Source organism: Microtus pennsylvanicus, chromosome 22, assembly GCF_037038515.1.
Source record: "Microtus pennsylvanicus isolate mMicPen1 chromosome 22, mMicPen1.hap1, whole genome shotgun sequence".
NCBI classification, from domain to species: Eukaryota; Metazoa; Chordata; class Mammalia; order Rodentia; family Cricetidae; genus Microtus; species Microtus pennsylvanicus.
In genome coordinates this window covers 17,930,906-17,952,938 of record NC_134600.1, presented here as the reverse complement: position 1 = coordinate 17,952,938, position 22,033 = coordinate 17,930,906, and the positions used below count along the sequence as shown (strand labels likewise).

At 43.8% G+C, this 22,033-nt stretch overlaps 1 protein-coding gene across 1 annotated transcript in view; it reads right to left on the bottom strand.

The window, feature by feature from the left end:
- Window positions 1-15,111: 15,111 nt before the first annotated feature.
- Window positions 15,112-22,033, bottom strand: part of Akain1 (A-kinase anchor inhibitor 1) — a 49,934-nt gene continuing 43,012 nt past the window's right edge. Inside the window, exon 2 of the mRNA XM_075955997.1 lies at window positions 15,112-17,160. Within this exon, the coding sequence (XP_075812112.1) occupies window positions 16,967-17,160 (194 nt within the window). The 3' untranslated portion in view covers window positions 15,112-16,966. The remainder of the gene's footprint in view (window positions 17,161-22,033) is intronic.

Sequence of the window (22,033 nt, the reverse complement as noted above, 5' to 3'; positions counted from 1 at the left end):
CTCTTTTTTTTTTTTGTCTTTCCTTGGTCATAATGAAAAGCAGTTTTGCTTGACAGGCATTCCAGGTCCTGGTCATTCCTAAGTAAGGAGCCCAGAATTTATTTGGCTTATACTTTTCCCCCATGGAAATGCTCATTGGCTCAGGACTCTGCTGTACTAGCACAAAGCTAACTAAAGCGATGGGCACATTATAAACACATCTTTAAATTTTTAACCTGTTTTCTAAAGCTTAAAAGGCTAATATAAACACACATATTAAATTAACTTACACATCATAAATGTTGCTATGTATCACCACATTGATCTAAGCATAAAACAATGTTCCACCTTGTTTCTTTTACAGCTAAAAATTGCAAGGAGCAAACAAAGGCTAAGAGGACAAATGAACCAAGATATTGATGGAGGAAAGTCATTGGTTAATTATAATAAAGAAACCGCTTGGCTCTCATAGGTTAAAACATAGGTGGGTGGAGTAAACAGAACAGAATGCTGGGAGGAAGAGGATGTGAGCTCAGACTCGACAGCTCTGCTCTCTGGAGAGAGACGCCATGCTCCCCTCTCCCAGGCAGACGTGAGAGCTGTGCTCTCTGAGGCAAACGCATGAAGCTCAGACTCGTGGGCTATACAGATTATTAGAAATAGGCTAGTCCAGGTGCGAGAGTTAGCCTAGAAGAGGCTAGATATAATGGGCCAAGCAGTGTTTAAAAGAATACAGTTTGTGTGTTGTTATTTCGGGGCATAAGCTAGCCAGGCGGCAGGGGTGTTGGGGATGCAGCCCCGCTGCCCCTATTACAACAAGATATGTAAAGTATTAGTATAAGAGTATATTTAAAATATTTAAATATCCAAACCAGATTATGTCAGGGGCCTTGGATATATACTTTTAAACCACTGAATATTTGGAAAGCCAAAACAAATTTTAGGAGTCAAGGAACTGCAGAGTTGTTTAAAGTTAGACTAAGGGATTTGATTAAAAATATCTTAGAAGTATTGATTAAAAATATCTTAGATGTATTATAGAGAGGATTTGTGAACGCATTCATAAAAAGATAATCACCAGCAGTAATCTTGTGTTCTCTAAAACTAGGCCATAACAACTGTATACATATTCATATGTGGTAAGATATATCGGGGATCCTGTCAGTTCAACAAGGAGTGATGTGTTGTTATCTCAGGGTGCATGCGCATTGTAAGCACACTGTCGGTTTCCAGGAGTGGACCTCCGTGTGCAGTCTTGCAGCTTTATTGGCTGAAGAATCATTTCCAACCCGACTGAGTGCAGCATGTTCTTGAATATTGTAGAATTCTGAGAACATTGTCTAAAAAGGCTCCCGATATCGGTATTTTATGGTTAGAGCGGGTCTACTATAAACCTTTGAAATGAGAATGTTGAGTAGTTAGAGCACACCGTTTATAAATGGGGTGGGACATTTTCAATCAAAGAAACACAGAAACAGCTTTAAGCTTTCATTACTTCTCAAACTGTGGAATTTATATATTAAATGACCCAAACAAGATTCATTTTCAAACTAATGTTCAAAGCAGTGCTGGCTTAAGTTAAGTGTATTTTCCTATTTGTTGCTATTCTGGGCTCGTAAGATCTGATGGGCAAGAATACATCAAATTTAATCGTATGCTAACTGACTTACAGAAAGAAGCAGGAGGCGGGCAAGGAGCAGTCAGTGGTCCCTCTACAATTCAGTTAGCCAATCTCACATCGTTAATAAGAGAAAGGCCTTTGTTCCGTATTTGAATGGAACACTGAGATGTGCCACAGACACGATACAAACAAATGACACAAATAGCCAACAGGTGCACCCTTCTAGCCTATAACTAGACCCATCCCCCAAGACGAAGTTAAAGGACAATTGTGTGCACAAGAGCTTTTAATGAGACGACTTGAAGCACCGAGCAAGAGTTCTTACACCCAGCTGGTATTTATGGTGCTTCTGTGTGGATGCGTCCTGCAAATACCAACATTTCTGCCTCTCTTTTCCTTCCACAGCTACTCCTCTCAGTACTCCGGACTCTAACCAAGGTGTCTAAGGAAATCCAAAGCCCGGGCCCTACTCGAAAAGAGAACTCCCCTCCCCTTCCATTCTGCCTCTGCATTTGCAGAGCATTGTAGTAGTAGGAGCGGCGGGGCTGCATCGCTGGCACCCAGCCGCCCACATGGCTAGCTCTAGCTTATGCCCCGAAATAACAACACACAAACTGTATTCATTTAAACACCGCTTGGCCCATTATATCTAACCTTTTCTCAGCTAACTCTCACACTTGGACTAGCCCATTTCTTATAATCTGTGTAGCCCACGAGCTGGCTTACCAGGAATGATCTTAACCTGCGTCTGCCTGGAGTGGGAGAATCATGGCGACTCCCTGACTCAGCTTCTTTCTCCCAGCCTTCTCTTCTGTTTACTCCTCCCACCTATGTTTTAACCTATGAGGGCCAAGCAGTTTCTTTATTACTTAACCAATGAAATCAAAAGATTGATATATGACACTCCCACATCAGAGCATTTCAGAAGCACCTCGGCTTTTTCCCCCAGATATCGCTATATTCAGCTTGCTATGAATAAAGTCTGTGGCTCCACTTGGGCCCCTTCACACTCACGCAGCCCCACCCTGAACCATGGCCACAAGCTACAATTTGCAGCTGCAGTGAGCTTTTCTTCCGCTCTGGTCTTCCTTTCTGCTGGAAGAGTGACTTGGGGTCAGTAAGTTGGCCTTTAGTTTGCACAGAGAGAACTTGAGCGACCTGCGCTGCTCTAGACAGACAACCAGGGACTTGACTGGTTACTATAGAAAAGAAACCAGGGTGTGGTATATAGGAAATGCGAAACATTGAAGGAGTCAAAGGTCTATCAGGTACTCAATGTGGGACAAGCAAACGGCTCCAGGTCACGACCTTTGTGGATTCCTTAGCAGCTTGCTGTTACTATTGATGTGATACTGCAAAGCTGAAGGAGAGGGAAGACAGAAGGAGAAGATGGAAGGAAGTAGGGCCTCGTGGGAGAAGGAAAGATACCTCTAAGTTAACCAAAGTCTTAAGCCATAACGGCAGTGTTCAGACATATTAAACTCATTCCACTTTTCTAATAATATTTGTCCTGTTTTCCAAAACTTCATCTCTTCAAACTGACCTCCTGAGGGCAGAACCTCTATAACCCCACTTGGGCTTAGCGAGTACTTTAAACTCAGGTGGGGTGGTGACAGGGCTGCAAGCTCCACCCACGGGCCTGAAACACCCTGCACATCATAAAGAGCCCCAGTCTTGGGTATGTTTTTCGGCCCCCAACAGACCCATTTTCATTCAGACTTCAGTTGACTTCTGTCTTGATGGACCTTATTACAAATCCCAGTGGGTCCTCTCCAGCCAAACCCTGTTCAGCTTCTGCTTGGCAGCAATTTTTTCCTCTGTAACTTAGCAATGTTTCAGTGCCTTGAAGGTGATTTTTACTGACAGCAGAGGCAGTGGGGTAGTCAGGAGCAATACAGGGAAAGCCAACATTACCAGAAAGGAAGTAAAATGGAACCCTCAGGTCTGAGAACCCATCTAACTTACAGGCTGCGAAGAAAATGGAGTACGAGCGACTTCAATGGCAAAAATACATTAAAGTGATTGTTTCCTTTATGAGACAAAATTGATACTGGAAGACATGGAAAATCCAGACTCCTCTAGCAGAAAAAAATAGAGCCAAAAATCTAAGCAGGAAGAGGAGAACCAAAAATCTAGATTAGCCAGTTCAGTGACTCTGTTTTAGGAACTAGCTGAAGATAAAGTTAGATTATAATCTTGAGAAGAATCTTGAGAAACAGGGAGTTACCCCCTTGTGATCATCACTGGTATTTTCAGAATTTTCCAATGACACCCCCCCCTTTGGATTACTGGGTTGTGGTTTCTTCCCTTAAATACCCCTTCTCCCAGCTACTCGGGGTCGAACTCCCTACTTCTGCGTGGGAAATGAGTTTCGGCCCCAGTGCACTGGTTCATGTCCTGTCATTAAACCTCTTGTGATTGCAGCAAGGACGGTCTCTCATGAGTTCCTGGGGGATCGTGTTATCCCAAGACTTGAGTGAGAGTCTCCCAGCTCCGGAGGTCTTTCAATACTTTACCTAAAGTTCTTTTAACTATTAATTTGGGGCATGAACTACTGTGAATACTTTTAGCATAAGGATTTCACACCCTAAGACAATACAAACATTAGTCCTCACATACCTCTTAAGTGTTGCATTGCAATTAAAAGTAATCAAATTCCACCACTTAAAAGTAAATAAAGGCTTCCAAAATTTAAAAAAAAGAAGAAAGAAAAGCCGGACGGTGGTGGCGCACGCCTTTAATCCCAGCACTCGGGAGGCAGAGGCAGGCGGATCTCTGTGAGTTCGAGTCCAGCCTGGTCTACAGTAGCTAGTGCCAGGACAGGCTCCAAAACCACAGAGAAACCCTGTCTCGAAAAAAAGAAGAAGAAAGAAAAAAGAGAAAGAAAAAGAAAGAGAGGAAGGAAGGAAGGAAGGAAGGAAAGAAGGAAGGAAGGAAGGAAGGAAAACTTGGTGGAAATGCAGTGGGAGAGAACAGGGTGAGGTCACACGCACGGGTGTGAAGGCAGGCAGAGATACTGTGAGCATTTTTAGGTCACTTGAGAATAATTTGGGAGATAGGGCATAGAAGTGACGGAGCCACAGAAGTGTTGTTATAATGTTGTATGTGAAAAATGTCGTTTTGAAATCTGATAGGAAATCATATCAAAACCGCCGATTTCCTCTGGTTTTCTGACTCGTCTCCCGTGGTGTCGGTGGAGGCGGAGCCGGTGCGGCCTTTGTCATTTTGTCCTGCCGTGTCCATGGAACCACTGGGGCTCTCCTTCTCTGTTTTGCAGCTTGGTAAGCCTGCTGCTTTCTTTTTTATGATCTGTGCATTTGCACGAGTGTCTTCATCTTCACACGCCTTCAAGGCCAAACAGGCACTCTTTCCAGAAGCTGCTTTTGCTCAAAAGCGTTAACACCTCACTGGGGGCTCCCGGGTGAGTAAGAATACGATGAAAGCCCCGCCTTTACTTTGTGTCCCCAAGTGCTCAAAGGTGCAGAGGTCACAATCCTTAACCTTCCTCTTCAGCCGAATTCCAAAAAGATGGAAACTCCCAGGACAGACATCCTCACCGCCAGATGTGGACGGTTTTTCTGAGTGTTGGGTTGCACCTCATTGACAAATTACCAGTTTAACAACTTACCAAAAATGATTGCAGCCCGGATCACACCACTCAGTGTGAGGTGGGGCCACACATTGACCAGGAAAGCTAACAGAGCACACCTTCTGTGTTCTGTTTAAACATAAAGTTTATGTCAGTTCACCGAAGTAGCTCTTGGGTTCATCTGTTCCTCTCCCAGTATAGCCACAACCGATACATCTCTCTTTCTGCTTTCTGTAATTCCTTGTGTCTTTAATAGGTGTGGCGAGAAGTGGGGGTTACCCTAACCTGCTAGGGCTGTTAGTACCTGCCTTCCGCTTTCAAAACTCCAGTAACAAATCGGCCTTGTTTACTCTATGTGGTGCCTTGAACTTTTCTAAGCATGCGGATTCCTGTGAACAAATCCCTCAAAGTAGCATGCATGACACTCTCTTACCCCTAGAGGGAGCTCGACACACTTCTGCCTGCTCTAAAGATGTTTTAATGGACCAAGAGCAAAGGGTAATCTAAATCTAGATCTTTAACCAAAAGATGTGTCTTCTAAAAGACTGTGTTCAGCTTTATGGGGAAAAGTAGAACTGGGCTCGTCTTTCTTCCTTTTGTATGGGGACAGCCTTTTGATGACTCCCCCTTTCCTGAACCTGGTAGAGGAAGACCTTGCCTAAGATAACACACCCTCAGAAGGCAGCAGGAAAGATGGGAAGTTATGTAAAGAGCACAAATCAAGGGCATAAGCAGCAGAAATACCTTCTTCTAGTGTAGATAAAAGTCTTGCCCTTCCCCAGAGAAGGAAACCAGAGAGTGAACTGGCATTTCTGTCTAGCTAGTATTAAAGGCGATTCATCTACACAGCTCCCCGTTCGTTAGTCCGGGTGAGTCCCCGGGGAGCCCAATTTAACAATAGCAAAATTCTGACGTCAATACCATACCACACTGACGGACAGCAGATGGGATCGGTGTAATAATCCCCTTTCTCGGAAATAATGAAAACAAAGGCAGTCAACAAATGCTCATTTGCCTGAGGTGACAAATCCAATTAGTGTGTATAAATGTCAACACAGTCATTTATAACAGTTAATGATCACATGAATTCTAATGTTCAACCCTAAATTCAGAAAAAAAAAATAGAAATATTTGAGCCAATTCAGGATCTGAAGCTACTCCAGAAAGAAAACCACCTTGTAAAAATAATAGTGTTTCTGTTATGCGGACTTTCTGTTGTTTTTCTGTTGGTTTTGTCTTATTTCCTAAAAATAATAATAGCAGGACTTGAACTCTATCAAGCATCTCAGGAAAATAATTCTTGGGCTAGGAGGTTTGTTCCATGGTTGAGCTCTTACCTAGTGTGTCCAAGGCCTCTTGGAGGTGAGGGGAAGAGGGAAGAGTTCTCTTTGGAATTCTGGCTGATGGAAATCTGTGTCTAGAGAGAATTACTTTTAATTTTCCTGATACCATAGAGCCCCGTCACTGGAAAGAGATCAAGCTACAATGTCCTTCTATAAATTATTCATATCTTTAGGAACTGTTACAAAATGGGCTTACTTTGTCACTTAGAACCAAGATTTAAAAAATTTACTACTTTCAACCTAAGCCTACGTGTTTGGATTTGGAAGTTAAATGCAAGCACACACACTTACACACATAAACACACTCCTTTCCGCAATCATCCTAGCCTCTCACCCCGCTTCTTCTTTTCATCTCCTCCCCTCCCTGCCTTTTACTGTTATGCTCTAAATTGTTTGGGGATGATGGTGAGGAAGAAGGTCCGCAGAGGCAGGGAAAAGATTGTTGAAGAGCAAACATGGAAGGATTTGAAGAGGGAGGGAGACAGATGGAAGATGAGCTGTTGATAATAATTCCGAGTGTCTGTGACTTCAAGCATAACTTTAGCTGACTTTGAACCTATAAAACAGCCTCATGAAGAAAACATCGGTGGAGTACCACAAATGTCACGGTTCTAAAAGAAATCGAAGTAGTTGTCTACACTTGGGTTTTACAGCAATATCAACACATAGTGCATTCTGAGGATGATGCATCTCAACACTCTCATTGCAGGAACTTCAAAACGGGTAGAAAATTTACAGAAAGCGTGGTTTAAACAAAGCAGATGTGTATGTTCGGTAAGACCGAGGTGGGCTGGAAGACAGACCCAGCGTGGCTCCTCCTCAGCGATTGGGGGGGGGGGGCGTGTTTTAGAGACAGGGTTTCTCACAGCGAGTTCTTACGAAGGAAAGGGAACGGCTGTGTTAGCCCACTCACTCCCGACACGGAACGGAAGTGAAACAAGCAAGGGTTTGAACAGACTGACGAACTCAAGATGACTGAAGCGAAATCGGTTTTCCCGTAAGGACGTCTGCTGAGCTGTGGGTGGCAGCGTGCGTGTGAACTAGGATCCAGGGACTGCCAAGGGAGAATGGAATTCACCAGAACTTTATGCTGTTTACAAGCAAAATTGTAGTAGGTAGCTAGGCAGACATTAGCAGGGGGCTGGACAGTGCCGTAGACAGTTAGGACACCCTGCCCGAGTATGCAGGGAATGTCACGGGAGGCACTCAGGAAGCCATAGCTCTGTCGTAGGAACTGTGTCTTACAAACTGTACCCCTGGTGGTTAAAATGACCCTTTTGGCTTGACATCCTTAAAGCTGCAGCTAGGTTCTTCCCACCAAATCAGAAATTAAGGTCCAAGGTCACTTTCCAAAATGAGCACACAGTCCACCAGCAAACACCCTGATAAGCAGGGAAAGAAACCCTAGAAACATCCTAACTGCGGAGTATGCCCAGTGGAGTGGGCTGAAACAAAGACGATACCCAAGGGTGGAGTGTCAGCAAAGCTGTCACAACACTGCAGGGGACCGTTAAAAAAAAAAAAAAACCTTAAAATTCCACAACTCAGATACCATTGGCTATTCTCTCCCCTTGAGTCTGCCCACACTGGACCTTCTCTGGAACATGGAGTTTGCTTTGCTAAGTCAACTTTTGCTTAAATTGTTTCTCAGTTCAATTCTTTCATTTAGGAACTGGGGGGGGGGGGGGACTCCATTTGATAATAGTGAAAAATAAAAAAATATATATCCTGGCGATGCTGAAGCATGCAAGGCAATCCGTATATGGCAGTTCTGTTGAACTTGTCCATGTTGGGTTTCATGGTCTAAGTTGATGAGGATGACTGACCAGGTGTACCAGATCTCATTACAGATGGTTTTAAGCCACCACGTGGTTGCTAGGAATTGAACTCAGGACCTTTGGAAGAGCAGGTAGTGCTCTTAACCACAGGGTTATAATAATGGGAAGATAAATTAGTACTACCACATTGGAAACACCTTCAATGGGGTGCTGAAAATTAAATGCATACAAGCACTGTGTCCCTGAAATTGGGTCCCTGAAAACCTACCCAAGGGAAATGTAATACCTGACCAAAGATGTATATAAGAATATTTATAGGGCTAGAGAGATGGCTCAGTGGTTAAGAGCATTGCCTGCTCTTCCAAAAGTCCAGAGTTCAATTCCCAGCAACCACATGGTGGCTCACAACCATCTGTAATGATGTATGGTGCCCTCTTCTGGCCTGCAGGCATACAAGCAGACAGAATACTGTATACATAATAAATAAATAAATGAATGAATGAATGAATGAATGAATGAATATTTATAAATAGCTATATTTGTGATAATCGAGATTGGGGTACCTTAACATTTCTTGTTAGAGTGGACAAATAAGTAGCCATATATTTATACAATATGGACAACACATTACCACAGTTTCAAAGCCAGGATGAAATCTCTCATTGAGCAGAAAAGAGTAGACACTGCGATTCTAGTCATGTGAATTTCACAATGAGTAAAGCTGTTCTGTAATTACATAAGTCCCGCCACTGTTTCATTTGGAGGAAGCTAAAAAATAATCTTACTGGGGTAGTGGATATGTAGGTCATACTCACAAAAAAAATTATCAAGTTGCAAAACTTGCTAAAGCCTCTGCAAAAAAAAATGGAACACACAAGACAGAGAAAGCAGCTTAATCTCGGCCAGTTTGGATCCCAGTGTTAACTCCCTGGGCGCTAACCCTTGGCTGTATTCAAATACTCCTACACCAGTGCAATGGGAAAGAGAGAATCCTAGTTTGCGTTCTGTTGCTCTGATAAAACAAGCGAACTTGGGAAAGAAAGGCTTCCTTTGGCTTAGGAGCTATCGTTCTTCATCCAGGCAGAAAACTAGAGTCAGGAACCAAAGCGGAGACCGCAGAAGACTACCGTTTACTGACATGCTTTCCATGGCTTGCTCGGCTGGTATTCATATACAACCAAGGACCATCTGCCCAATAGTAACACAGTCCATAGCGGGATGATCCCTCTCACGTTAGTCACTGGTGAAGAAAACATCCCATAGACATGGCCAAGGACCCCTCTGATGGAATCAGGCCTTCAGCTGCAGTTCCCTCCTCCCATCTGTCTCTAGTTTCTGTCTAGTTAACAAATAACCTAAAAAGACAGACACTGATCTGTTAACATTGTGAATGTCAATCAGGAGCACAGGTTATTGGGAGCAAGTAAGCCTGAAACTGGAGACAGACCCTTGTCTCTCAGAGTCCTGTGCTCTTGAATCAATCCATCCTATCTTTTATTCCAAACTCTGTAGACTTGAAAAATAAATCTATAGGCCTATAATGGAGAAACTTCTCAACATCTCAAAGGCAACCTAATAAATGAAGGGCTGTCTCTGCCCTAGGATTTTCCTCACAAATATTCCATTTCAGCAAGAAGAACACTGATGGAATTATTGCTCCTGAAATGTGATTTCTTTGCACTGGTATCTTTTATTTAGATTTGTAAATCATGTGACCTGGCACTTGTCCCTCTGCCACCTTTCCTTAGGAAAGCAGCCTCCGATGCCTGTTTATTTGATGTCTGTGTGGTTCCAATGTCTATCAATTAGCCAGCTTAGAAAACAGAGCCAAATCAATTAATCCTGAGATAACAAAGACATCTGTGATAAAATTGAAAGGTACCACACATCAGACCTCTTAACCATGCCGAGAATGACAAGCCACTGCTCCGTATTTGACTGGCACTGATTGGCTGTGGAGAAAGGCTCCTCCCATTCCCATGCATGGAGGCACAAACCATAAATAGTTTCAGCTTTCTTTGATGGAAACATGGGACCCTCAGTGTGGGCTCCTTTGAAGTAGATGGTGAGACAGAATTGGAGTAAATATGGTTGGTTGATTTGACCAAAAGAAAGCAGGAGAGACAAGAGAAGGAGAAATAAAGGTTTATACACATCTGGCCTCCTCTAGAAAACAGCTGCTAGGACTGCTGGGAAGCCAGGAGATGACTTCTGAGTTGGTCCACCTGAGGCTAGGAAAGCTGGGGTGTTTATGCCCCAGCTCCCATTCACCAATGCCTGGGGCCACTCTTGTATTTCCAGCTGGCCCCTTATGTGGGCTGAGAACACAGCTATAGGTAGAAAAACCCGCAGGACAATTCGACAGCCTTTGCAGCAGGATGCCATCTGTGCATAGAGAAAGGGCAAGTTTGAGGACATATGGATGGATTTCAACAGTGTCATCACACAAATAACTCAATTAGTGAATTGTTCATGTGAGCGTATGCAAGGGAACCATTCTTTAAACACAAGACACCAGGAGCATAGCCTACGTTCCATTCAGTTAAATAAAAACTTGGTAAGTATTCAGTTAAATAAAAACTCAGCTGGAAAAAAGGCATAGGCCACACTGTTGGACTCTGGCATCCAAACACCGAGAAGGAGTCGCCCGCAGAGACCACCTTACACACCACAGCCGATGCAAAAGCATAAGGATTTTATTAATTCTGTCATGACAGGGTCCCCCAGCATTCGGGAAGCCGAGGGACCCCAAATAGCTGGTACAGTCTACTTTTAAAGGGGGCACAGAAGCAAGGGGGGGGTGTTCTTTGACTATTCTGATTGGCTTATTTGAAAGGGCTATTACCAATAATTGACTGGAGAGCTGTTGCCAGGTCAGATGAGGTAAGAGGTCATCTGACCCCGTTTCCCAGGGTATATGGGTAATTGTTCAGGAACTGAGTACGTGCGAGTGTAGCTGTTAGGTCCTTGGTTCCCAGGGGAGGAGGGGAAGCACTATGGCACAGAGGCTGAGAGGATTCAGAATTATCAAAAATGGCTTTAGGATTGTCTTAAAGTCTTACAACACGAGCAACTGCTTTCAACACTGAAGAATAGTAAAAGAATAGAACATTCTTTTCTCTCTCATTACTTAAACTGTGAACAACCTTCGGCCTCATTCTAATCGTCAAAAGAAATATTTTCCTCTGCAAAGGTACCATTGACCATCATATCCAACAAAATTCATTCTGTTCATCAAAGGATTCTTCTCCTGGCAAAAGACATGATTAAAGTCTGTTGTAGGAAGCCACTTGTTCATTTCCTGGCCACCCAAACTCCCAAAATAATCACACAGAAACTAAATTAAATCACTGCTTGGCCAATTAGCCCTAGCTTCTTACTGGATAGCTCTTACATATTAATTTAATCCATCTCCATTATTCTGTGTACCACCACGTGACTGTGGCTTACCAGCTAAAGTTGTGGCATCTGTCTTTGGCTGGGCAATATGGCTTCTCTCTGACTCTGCCTTCTTTCTCCCAGCATTCAGTTTAGCTTTTCCCACCTACCTAAGTTCTGCCCTATCAACAGGCCAAGGCAGTTTCTTTATTTACCAGTGCTATTCACAGCATACAGAGGGGAATCCCACATCACCCCATCTTTTCTGCTTAAATGAAAAGAAAGGTTTTAACTTTAACATAGTAAAACTACATATAACAAGACAGGCAAGAATTATAGTTACAGTATTTATATCTACTTTATATCTTATCATAACTAAGGAAAACATAGCTATAAATGCTTCAACTCCATCAAAGATTCCAGAAGGGTATAATATTACCTAAGAAAACAGGAAGTGCATTGTAGGCTACTTCCAGAACTCTAGAATTGACAGAGACTTCTTGCTACCTGGACATTATACTCAATTTCATTTGAATTTATTGGAAAGGTAAAAAGAGAAGGTGGAAGCCAAAAGAATAACTGAGATTTGCATAACTCTCTCCTGTTCTATTATTTTCTGAGGCACTGCTCTACAGCTAAGAAGGAACTAGAAAAACTAGTAAACGTTGGAACTCTTTTATTTACGAACTAGATCATTCTAGTTGAAGCCATATAAATCCTTTCTTTAGCAGGTGAAATCATTACCATGATGTCATTTCCCTTACCTGTGTCCTGGGTTTTGTTAGTCATCCTGCCATGCCGATAAGACATGCCAGTGTGCATTTTTCCTTTGTGATGGAATGGTCACAACTCTCTTTTGTCCACTTTGTACTGGTAGGAGCATTCACCCTGTCCACACACCCTCTCCATTTGTCCTACTGAGGGTTTCTCCTGCTGTGAAGAGACACCATAACCACAGCAACTTTTAGAAAGGAAGGAAAACATTTCATTGGAGCCGACTTTCGGTCTCAGAGGTTTAGTCCATTATTGCCATGGTGAGACTGCATGCAGGCAGACATGGTGTTGGAAAAGGAGTTGAGAGTTCTACATCTTGACCCGCAGGCAGCAGAAGGAGGCTGTGTCTCACTCACACTGGGCAGAACTTGAGCATATGAGACTTCAAAGCCTCTCCTCACAGTGACAGACTTCCTCCAACAAGGCTGCATCTACTCCAATCAGGCCACACCTCCTAATAGTGCCACTCTCTATAGGCCAAGTATTCAAACATAGGAGTCTACGGAGGCCTTACCTATTCAAACCATCACACCATTCCTTACAGATTTATTTTCACTTATCTTTTGTCAGCTCAAATTCAGAGTGAGAAATTTGTTTGCCCAGAGGATCATGAGCACAGGTGACCACTAAGACCTTCCATGCTTGTTTTTATTGTAAAACAACATCCTTTCTGTGAATGACAGCTGACCCTTACCCTGTCCTTCTTCTTTGATTGCCTTTCACGCTCGTGTTGGGGCATTGAACATCATTCTGAAGAAACCTGATTTCAGTATGGAAATTGGTCCTTGAGTGACTTGCTCTCAGCTCACAAGTTTTAAGAATTCTTCTTATACTCTGGTAGTATGGCCATTAATAATTTTGGCATATATTTTCTAGCATGTCATGTACTTTAGAAATATGCATATGTCCTTCTCTTTTCTTTCATTTTTTTTTCTTTTTGTTAGATGAGTTTGCCAGATTTGTCTGAAGGTTGTCTCTCCTGCCTTACATATTTCCTCCCAACAATCTTTTCTATATTGCACTCTACCAAGAACAAAAGGCAAAACCACCCCAATGTCTTCACATCGGGCTTGGAGCACTGTGTACAAACTGATATGTTTTCTAACAAATGGCAGAAAAATGGATGCACTTCCTGTCCTCTGGTATGATTTTACTCTCTACTGTTTCCTGTTTCCGTGTGAATAGTATGGTTCAGCTCAAGAGAGGAGACATTGTTTCTATTGCCGCCTTCTCTTACAGTAGGAATTTGATCACATACCAGTTCTCTCCATCTATGGAGCCACTACAAGTGCTAAAGGAGTTGCCCTTTGTTGGGGATTTCGTTTCCTGTGATAGCTATTCCAATGGAAAATCTGTAGCTCCCTTCATTATTATTTTATCACAGAGGTCATAAAACCACCTTGAAAAGCAGCCAGGCGCTTGTTCGCTGAATGGCACGAATTCAATGATTTTTAAATATCCCCTTAATTTATTAGTAACCTATAAAAAAAATCCCATAATGAAAAGGCTAAGCAACTGATGACTTAAAGAAGTGGGGAGGTAATGAAGACTGAAGCCCAGGAAGCCAGCGAGTTGTTCTGTGTCTCTTTGCAGTGGTGTTTGTACTGAAGAGAGGGTTACAGAAAAGCAAAGCCACATGGAAGGATCCCTTTCTTTAGTTCTCTCCTGGAGATAGGCAAGCCAGGCATGAACAGCTGAACACACAAAGCTGGGAAACTCACGTGTGCTTTACCTTGCAGTAAATCAAGGTTATAAAAGACATTAAGTAAACGTTCCCCCAATTCTGAAAACAGAGCCGAGTACTGGCTTATGACAGTAACCGAGAGGAAACTCGCAGCAGGTTATGTGGTGAGAAACTCCACACCCACTTGTGAAACCCGATAGCCTTATCACTGGACTGAGGGTGTCTCCAAGAGTACAACAGCCACACTGTTCTTATGACTGGATCGTCATAGATTCTTCATGATTCGCATACTCCTAAAGGTGCTGGTCACTCCACTTCACCCTGGCCTCTCAGCACTCGGTGTCACTGTTCCTTGCTTCTGACTTTCCACTTCGGGAAAATCGTAATAAACACTTGACAGGCCAGATCTCCTTACCTCTCTCTCTGCTTCTTAGTTCATTTCTTTTTCTTTTTTTTTTTTTTTGGTTTTTTTTCGAGACAGGGTTTCTCTGTGGTTTTGGAGCCTGTCTTGGAACTAGCTCTTGTAGACCAGGCTGGTCTCGAACTCACAGAGATCCGCCTGCCTCTGCCTCCCGAGTGCTGGGATTAAAGGCGTGCGCCACCACCGCCCGGCCTTAGTTCATTTCTTGCATTGTGATGCACACCTTTAATCCCAGCATTCAGGAGGCAGAGGCAGGGGGATATCTGTGAGTTATAGGCCAGCCTGGTCTATATAGTTCTAGGACAGCCAGGGCTACACAGTGAAATCCTATCTGAAACAAAATGTAATAACTACGCTCCTTTTCTATAGTCAAAGCTCTCCTTAGTCAAGGTAAAGGGACATTAAACAGTTGGCACTTTGCCTGTGGTATGGAAGAGTTTGAAGATACATTTCCCTGGAAAGCCTTTATGCAGGTAAGAGTCACATGTAATACGAGCCAAACAAGAACGTATAGAAAACTGCTTTACACTGATACATATTTCAAAGCTAGATATAATTTATTTATAAATAGTATTTAGATACAGAAATCAATAATATTTCCCAGATCCCTTGTTTATTAGTACATACACGCCAGAGAAGAAAGGTAACATATTTATGTTCCTGCCATTTGACAGTAAAAGAAGGTTGGGTAGAGTCAGATGTCTTAGCAGAGACACAGTGTCCGGCCACCTGCAAACTACAGGCACGGGGTGTGTTTCTTATTTGTGGGCACGTATGAAAAATTTATCCAAATACACTTATTCCCATTGCCCGTGCTATGAGACTGCCATAAATTCAGCCATATGATTTTAGGTTGACTTAAATTCGTTCTTTAATTGCCATGAGTTCTGCTTTAAAAAAAATTGATGAATAAACAATATCTAAAATTTAACCCTCTCTTTTTTCCCAGGAAAAAAGAATTCTCTCCCAGGATTAATTTGTTCCACCTGTGCATCACCAAATATAGTCTAATGTGGTGAAGGTAATTTTTTTTCATTTATTGTTATCTGTAGTATCCCTGGCCGCACATAGTAGGGCAGATTTGAATCTCGGAGATGTGTCACTAGCAATATGTGGCTTTTAGAGTGAATGCCAGTGTAGACACCGATACTCTGTAGCCTGGAGGGTTTTAACCAAGGTTGACGTCTTCCTCTGTCCCCAGTAGCACCAACTCAGCAGTTTTCACGAAGCACAGTAAAGGAGGCTCTAAAAGACTCGAGAGAGACACCTGTTGTCCACACGGGAGCAGCAGGAGGTTATCATGGTGAATGGAGGTGGCTGTGTTGGCACGCCTGCACACACGTCTCTCCAAATGCCTTCAGCCCGCAGCCAGGTTACTCTTCTCATTCTGTTCGCACGGCTCGGAGAATTAAAAAGAAAAAAGCAAAGTTTCCCATGTCTTCCCAGTTCTTATTCCCAGCCTTATAATTTTGATCATGTTAAAAGAAAAAAGTCACGCTGATTCTTTTTGTGGGAGAGGGAAATCTATCAGTAAGGGACTAGCGAAGATGCAGAACTGGGTGATAGCATAGCCATCACCGGGCTCAGCCTGGCCAAGGAGACTGCCCTCTCCAGCTTCAAGGGTCGGTAAGTCCAGGATAAGGAGCAGCTAGAAGCTCAGAGTGTGTGCTGTTCCCTTTAGACTGCCGAAGAAAACTCATGTGTGCAGGTTCGGCCATCTCTTTTCATCTCGAGTTAAGAAGAAATATCTGTACTGTCCCCACCAGATCTCTGCACAGAAGGTAAATGCCAACAAACAGCTCAGAGAACAGAGAAAAGACTGAGGTCTCTCACACGGCTTAAACACAGTCCTTCCCTGGAGAAATATAAACGTAAGCTCTAGTACAGGGCTGGGGCTGGATTCTGCTCTGTGCAGTTTGACCTTGAACCTGAACTCTCAGCAGAAAAGTCACCAAGTGTCTGTTTGAACAGAGCTAAAGCTCCAGTCCCTCATCCTTCTAGTGTGTCTTTTGACATTTATGAAGAACACAGAACCACCCTCAGTGACTCAGAAGGGCAATAAAGACCGCTGGTTGAATTCATGGGAAAAATGCATAAATAAACAAGACATAGAATCCCTTTTTTTTTTTTAAAGAAATAGGAAAATAGGCTGTGTGACAAAATGACATCTGCAGTGTGAGAGCCACATCTGGCTCAGCTGCTCCCAGAGTCTCCCCACAGATAGGAAGAGTCCCTAATGCAGGTTTGCAAACCACAGCTCATCACGAAGACTAGCATGAACTCATCCTACTGATGGGCGTCCATGACACTTTGGCTTGCTCTTGGCAACATCGGGTGGCACGTCCTACACTACCAGAAAAGGCAGAAACCAAGATGACAAGAGCCAGACCCAGCACCTATTACTTCTTCTCGTGCTTCTTGATCAGCTCGCACCCTCCCGGCTGGCCCCTGGCCCGGCCGTCACCGGGTCTGCCTTCCCTCCGCAGGCTCTCCTGGGAGACTTGCTGCATGGCGCGCAGGATGGCGTTCTGTACAATCTGCTTGCTGGCATGCTGAAGCTTCACCTCCTCTGGCTCAGTCCCAGGCTTCTCCCCTAGGCAAAGGCATGAAAAGGAAGAGAAGAAGTCCATTTTAGGAGCTGTGTCTCTGGAGGGGTAGCGGAAGCCCTCATAACAGAAGCTGCTATTGAGCCACTCCATTGATTTGCCCTGCACTGCATCCTAGTTAATGTTCTCGCCATCCTAGAATGCCCAACTGCTAGAGGTGGTCACAGGACAGCCCTGGGCATTGAAGTCCTCTGAGAAGTCTGTTAGGAAGGGACATTGGCACACCTCAAGTGTTCATCCCTAAGGACACGTGCATGAGAACACTAAATGGACTAGGTAGGAGATATACATCATATATATCATACATGCAGCACATGATTCTATATATATTACACATAATCAAAGGCAAAGGGGCCATGAAGTCAAGAGCGAGGGTAGAGGGACATGAGAGGAATGGATATGATGTGTAACATGATTATTAAAAACCTAAGGCAGATATTGGGGCTCAACCTGAAGATCAGAAAACCAAAACAGTCAGCCACTGGCCCTTACCTTGACCCCAATCCAAAATGGCTATCTACCTCCAGGAATCTCAGAATGAGACTGTGAGTAAGAGCTGTCTCCTCCCATTTTATATTCCTCTCTAGGGCTGGGATTAAAGGCGTGCACCATTACCACTCGGTTTCTATGGCAACTAGTGTGGCTACTGGGATTAAAGGTGTGTGTCACCCCTGCCTGGTCTGTAAGGCTGGCCAGGGTAGCTGTTTTACTCTCTGATCTTCAGGCAAGCTTTATTTATTAAAATACAATGAAGTATCACTACGATGATGTAAATAACATAGTCATATAAGAAATTTTCAAGAAAATAATTTAAAAAAAGAAGAAAGAGACAACAGGGGACTGCTAGTAGAAGAATGTTATTATTGTTGTTGCTGTTTCTTTTAATTTTTTTTGAGAGTTTAATATAGTTACAGCATTTTCCCTTTTCCCATCCTTCCCTCCAAAATCTCCCATATATCCCTCCTTTCTGTTCAAAGTCATGGCCTCTTCATTAAGTGTTGTCATATATACATATATGTATATATTCCTAAATATACCCCACTCAGTCTATTTCATGTTACTGATATGTGTATTTCTGGTCTGATAAAAAAAATCAGAAACTACACCCAGAAAATTTCAACAACATTGCTGCCTACACATGGGCTGAATTCAAGGACAACAGCAATAGACACACTAAGTAAGGTGGATGTGTGAAAGCCCCGGAGGCCTCACCCCTACACTAAGCACTCCAGGCAACTAAGGAATGCTGAGTGCAGTAGAAACAGTGTCCCCAGAGAAGAGCACACCAACTGCTATCCAATAGCGAATGGTCAGCCTAGGAAAACGGGGTTTAAGACACATTAGGGCCTCATTCCAAACCTCCTACCCCACACAGCCATGCAGTCTTGTGCAAGACCCTTAACCTTTTGACATTCACTTGCACACCCATTACAGAAGATTGCCATGGGGCAAAGTGATGTAACATCTATTCAGAACTCTGAGCACATCCTGGTACCAGGTAAGTATCTAGGGAAAGACTGTCACGGTGTATTAGTGAGGGGGCAGACTACATTGTGGGAACAGAGAGACGGAAGCATGAGACTGCTCCAAGGACGAGGAAACTTGTACTCTCTCCTGTAGCACTGCAGATAGACTCCAGTGTGTCTGGTTTGTGGCTCTGGGTTATCTGGGGACTTTTCTCCCTCCTGTGTCCTTATCCCGATGTTCGATACAATATGACCTTCACCTGCAGGAGGGAAAAAGCACCATCCCAGCTGGAATTGGAAGGAAACAAAAAATAGTTTCCTTTTGAAGACTTGTTAAAGAAGCCAGGCATAGTGGTGCACACTAATAATCCTTCCCGTGGAGGTAACGGCAAGAGGGTCAGGATTTCAAGGTCGTCCTCGGCAGTGAAGTGAATCTTAAATGAGAAAGAGCGCCATCTACGTTGAGCACTGACCTAATATTTAAGCTAAGTTATCCATTCTTCACTCCGCCATTACAAATATAAAGGGATTAATAAGTCAAAGTTGGTGTACGCCATAGTCTATGGGGCCCCTCAATAGCCAGGCTGGCATAGCTGATGCCCTCTGTGAACTAACCTCTCATTGTCCTCATGACCTTTTTGTCTTGGGTCATGAATATTCACTTGCAGAGGAGATGAAGAACAAAGTCACTTGTAAGGAAGGCGCAAAGGAAGAGAAGCGACCAAAAGCACTTAAGAGACCACTAAAGAAAAAGAAACTTGCTTACTTATGCATCCAGCATTTCAGTGCAGCCCCTCCCTCTCTCCTAGGCTATAAAGAAAGGGACAGGGCAATGACTGTAGGGACATGAGTCCCATAGACAACTTCTAGCTCCAGCCATTGCATTATCTGGGTTATCCTTTGCCAAGACAGAGTCAGCTCTCATCCGTGGCTACCAGCCGACAACCTCTCCTGTTCTTCTATGCTCTCCCCAGTTCCATGGTGCTCACTCAAGTCTCTGCTTCTCTGTGACTTGTCTTGTTTCCTGATTTTACAGGCTTCTCAGTGGCATCCTGTATCATGAGTTCTAATAGGTCTTAATAATAAGCCCAGAGTCAGATATAGAGAAGATGCTAAGAGATCAGAGAGACAGAAGAGCAAAACCACAGCCGCCTTACCTACTCAGCTTCCCAGCCAAAAAGAGAGTGAGTTCCTGTCTCCTCCTACCCTATCACTCCCTCTCTCTGCCCAGCCATATCACTTCCTGTCTATAAAGGTTGTTCTGATTCTTTAAGAGACAAGCCACATCCCCTCCCTCCCCATCTGCTGAGACAGGCTGATCTTCAGCTTCCAGCCTGAGTTCTCTCTCTTTTCCAGCTCCCTCTTGGAGAGGCAAATTACATCTCTCCCTTCTTACCTCTCTCTCTCTCTCTCTCTCTCTCTCTCTCTCTCTCTCTCTCTTTCTTCTTCTTCTTCTTCTTCTTCTTCTTCTTCTTCTTCTTCTTCTTCTTCTTCTTCTTCTTCTTCTTCTCCCCTTCTCCCCTCCCTTCCATATCACTAAATAAATATCCAAGCTCACTCTGCATGGTGTGCCTATCCGTCTGTCTCTCGCCCACCAGCCACCATATGGCTCACTGCTGCCGGGGAACAGCCACCTTCAGGGACCTGCTGAGTGGTCCCGTGCACCATTCCTGCCTGGGACTGGCAGCTTTTGGGATCCCGCAGCAAGCTACTCGGGGATCCGCAGCATTTTTAATTTTTTAATTACACTGTCTGTCTGTATAGACCTCCAGGTCTGCCTCTACGTTTAGCTAGTGGCTAACTGCCCTCTGATCTTCAGGCAAGCTTTATTTGTACAAACAAGATATCACCACAGTATCCCAGCTACCTGGCCCTTATATCTTAAGCTGAAATTTTTAGGAGGGAGTGTTAGACCTAGCGCATCACCACCAACCTTAGAAAGGCAGGGTCAATTGTTATAACTGATCCTCTGTCTGTCACTTTTTCTGATCCGTTCATCTGTGGTTAGGGAGGTCAAACCTCCAGGTAAAAAAAACAGCTCCTTGAAAGAAAAAAAATCACTTGGGCCCTTGAAATGTAGGCAGAACATGTGTTCTTTGCCCAACATAGTACTGATGTCTAAGCCAAGAATTCATTTGCAGGAACACAGTGTTGGAGAAAATCCTAGTGGAGATGCAGTTTCTCCCGTGAATATAGAGTGAAGATGTGTAGTACAACCCGACAGAAGGCAGAGGCAGCCACAGAAATGCTTGGAGGCTTGCCACTTACTTACAGGCATTTAACTTGCTGCAACGTAATGTTCACCTACGCATTTTAGGTGGCCCACTGCCTGGTTTATAATGATGCAAATGTTCTCCAGACTAGGTGGCATTTTAAATACTATTTACCTGTTCCACAAAGATGACGAATTGATTTAATTAGCTCTGAAGTCAAAATGCCCAATGCAAAGTCAAGAATGTGATACAGTTCAATTGGTCTTCAGTGTCTTCCTGTGGAGAATTGTTGGTCCCTCCCCCTGCCTGAGCACCCAGAATGCCTTGCTTTCCAGGGTCCATCAGTCCTAATCTGTGGATGTCCAGCATTTCGGAAGTCAACATGAGCTCTGCTACTTCCTGCTATCCTTGCCAGAGCTTCCTCCTCAGTGCCTGTCTCACCCCCCTGGAGCTCAAATTCTAATTGGTCTTAATAAATAAAACCCGGAGTCAGATATTAGAGGACGAAAGCTGAGGATCAGATAAGCAGAGAGGTCAGCCCCTAGAGAGACCTTTTAAATCTACCGATGCTCAGGGGACTGCATCTGTCTCTACCAAGCCTCAGACAGCAATGAGCTCTTGCCTCCTCCCGCCTTATAGTCCTCTCTTGCTCAGCCACATCACTCCTGTCTCCACCTCCCTGGTGCTGGGATTAAAGGAGTGGGATCCCAAGTGCTGGGAGCACCTTTGTCTGAATTCTGTTTCTCTTTTAGATAGATTCAATTTGGTGTGGCCCAGGGTGGCCTTGGACTAACAGAGATCCCTCTGCCTCTGTCTCCTGAGTCCTAGGACTTAAGGTGTGTGCCACCACTCCCTGGCTTCTAGTGGCTTAGCTTTGCACTCTGATCTTCAGGCAAGCTTTATTTGTTAAAAACATAAACAAAATATCACTACACCCATCCTAGTGGAAAGTGTCTAAAGAATTTAATTGACGCGTGGTTCATTTGGTTGCTGTCTAGATGGGATTAGGAATTTCCCTGAGGCCCTGATGATTGGATACAGGTATTTTACCCCTCACCTAGCCGGGTCATGCACGGTAGGCCAGTTATGGACTGGCACTAGGGCCTGGGGGTTGCCAGAGTCCAGGAACAAATTCACCTTACTAAAGGTGAACTTGAGGTAACTTGAATCTTTCTCTCTCT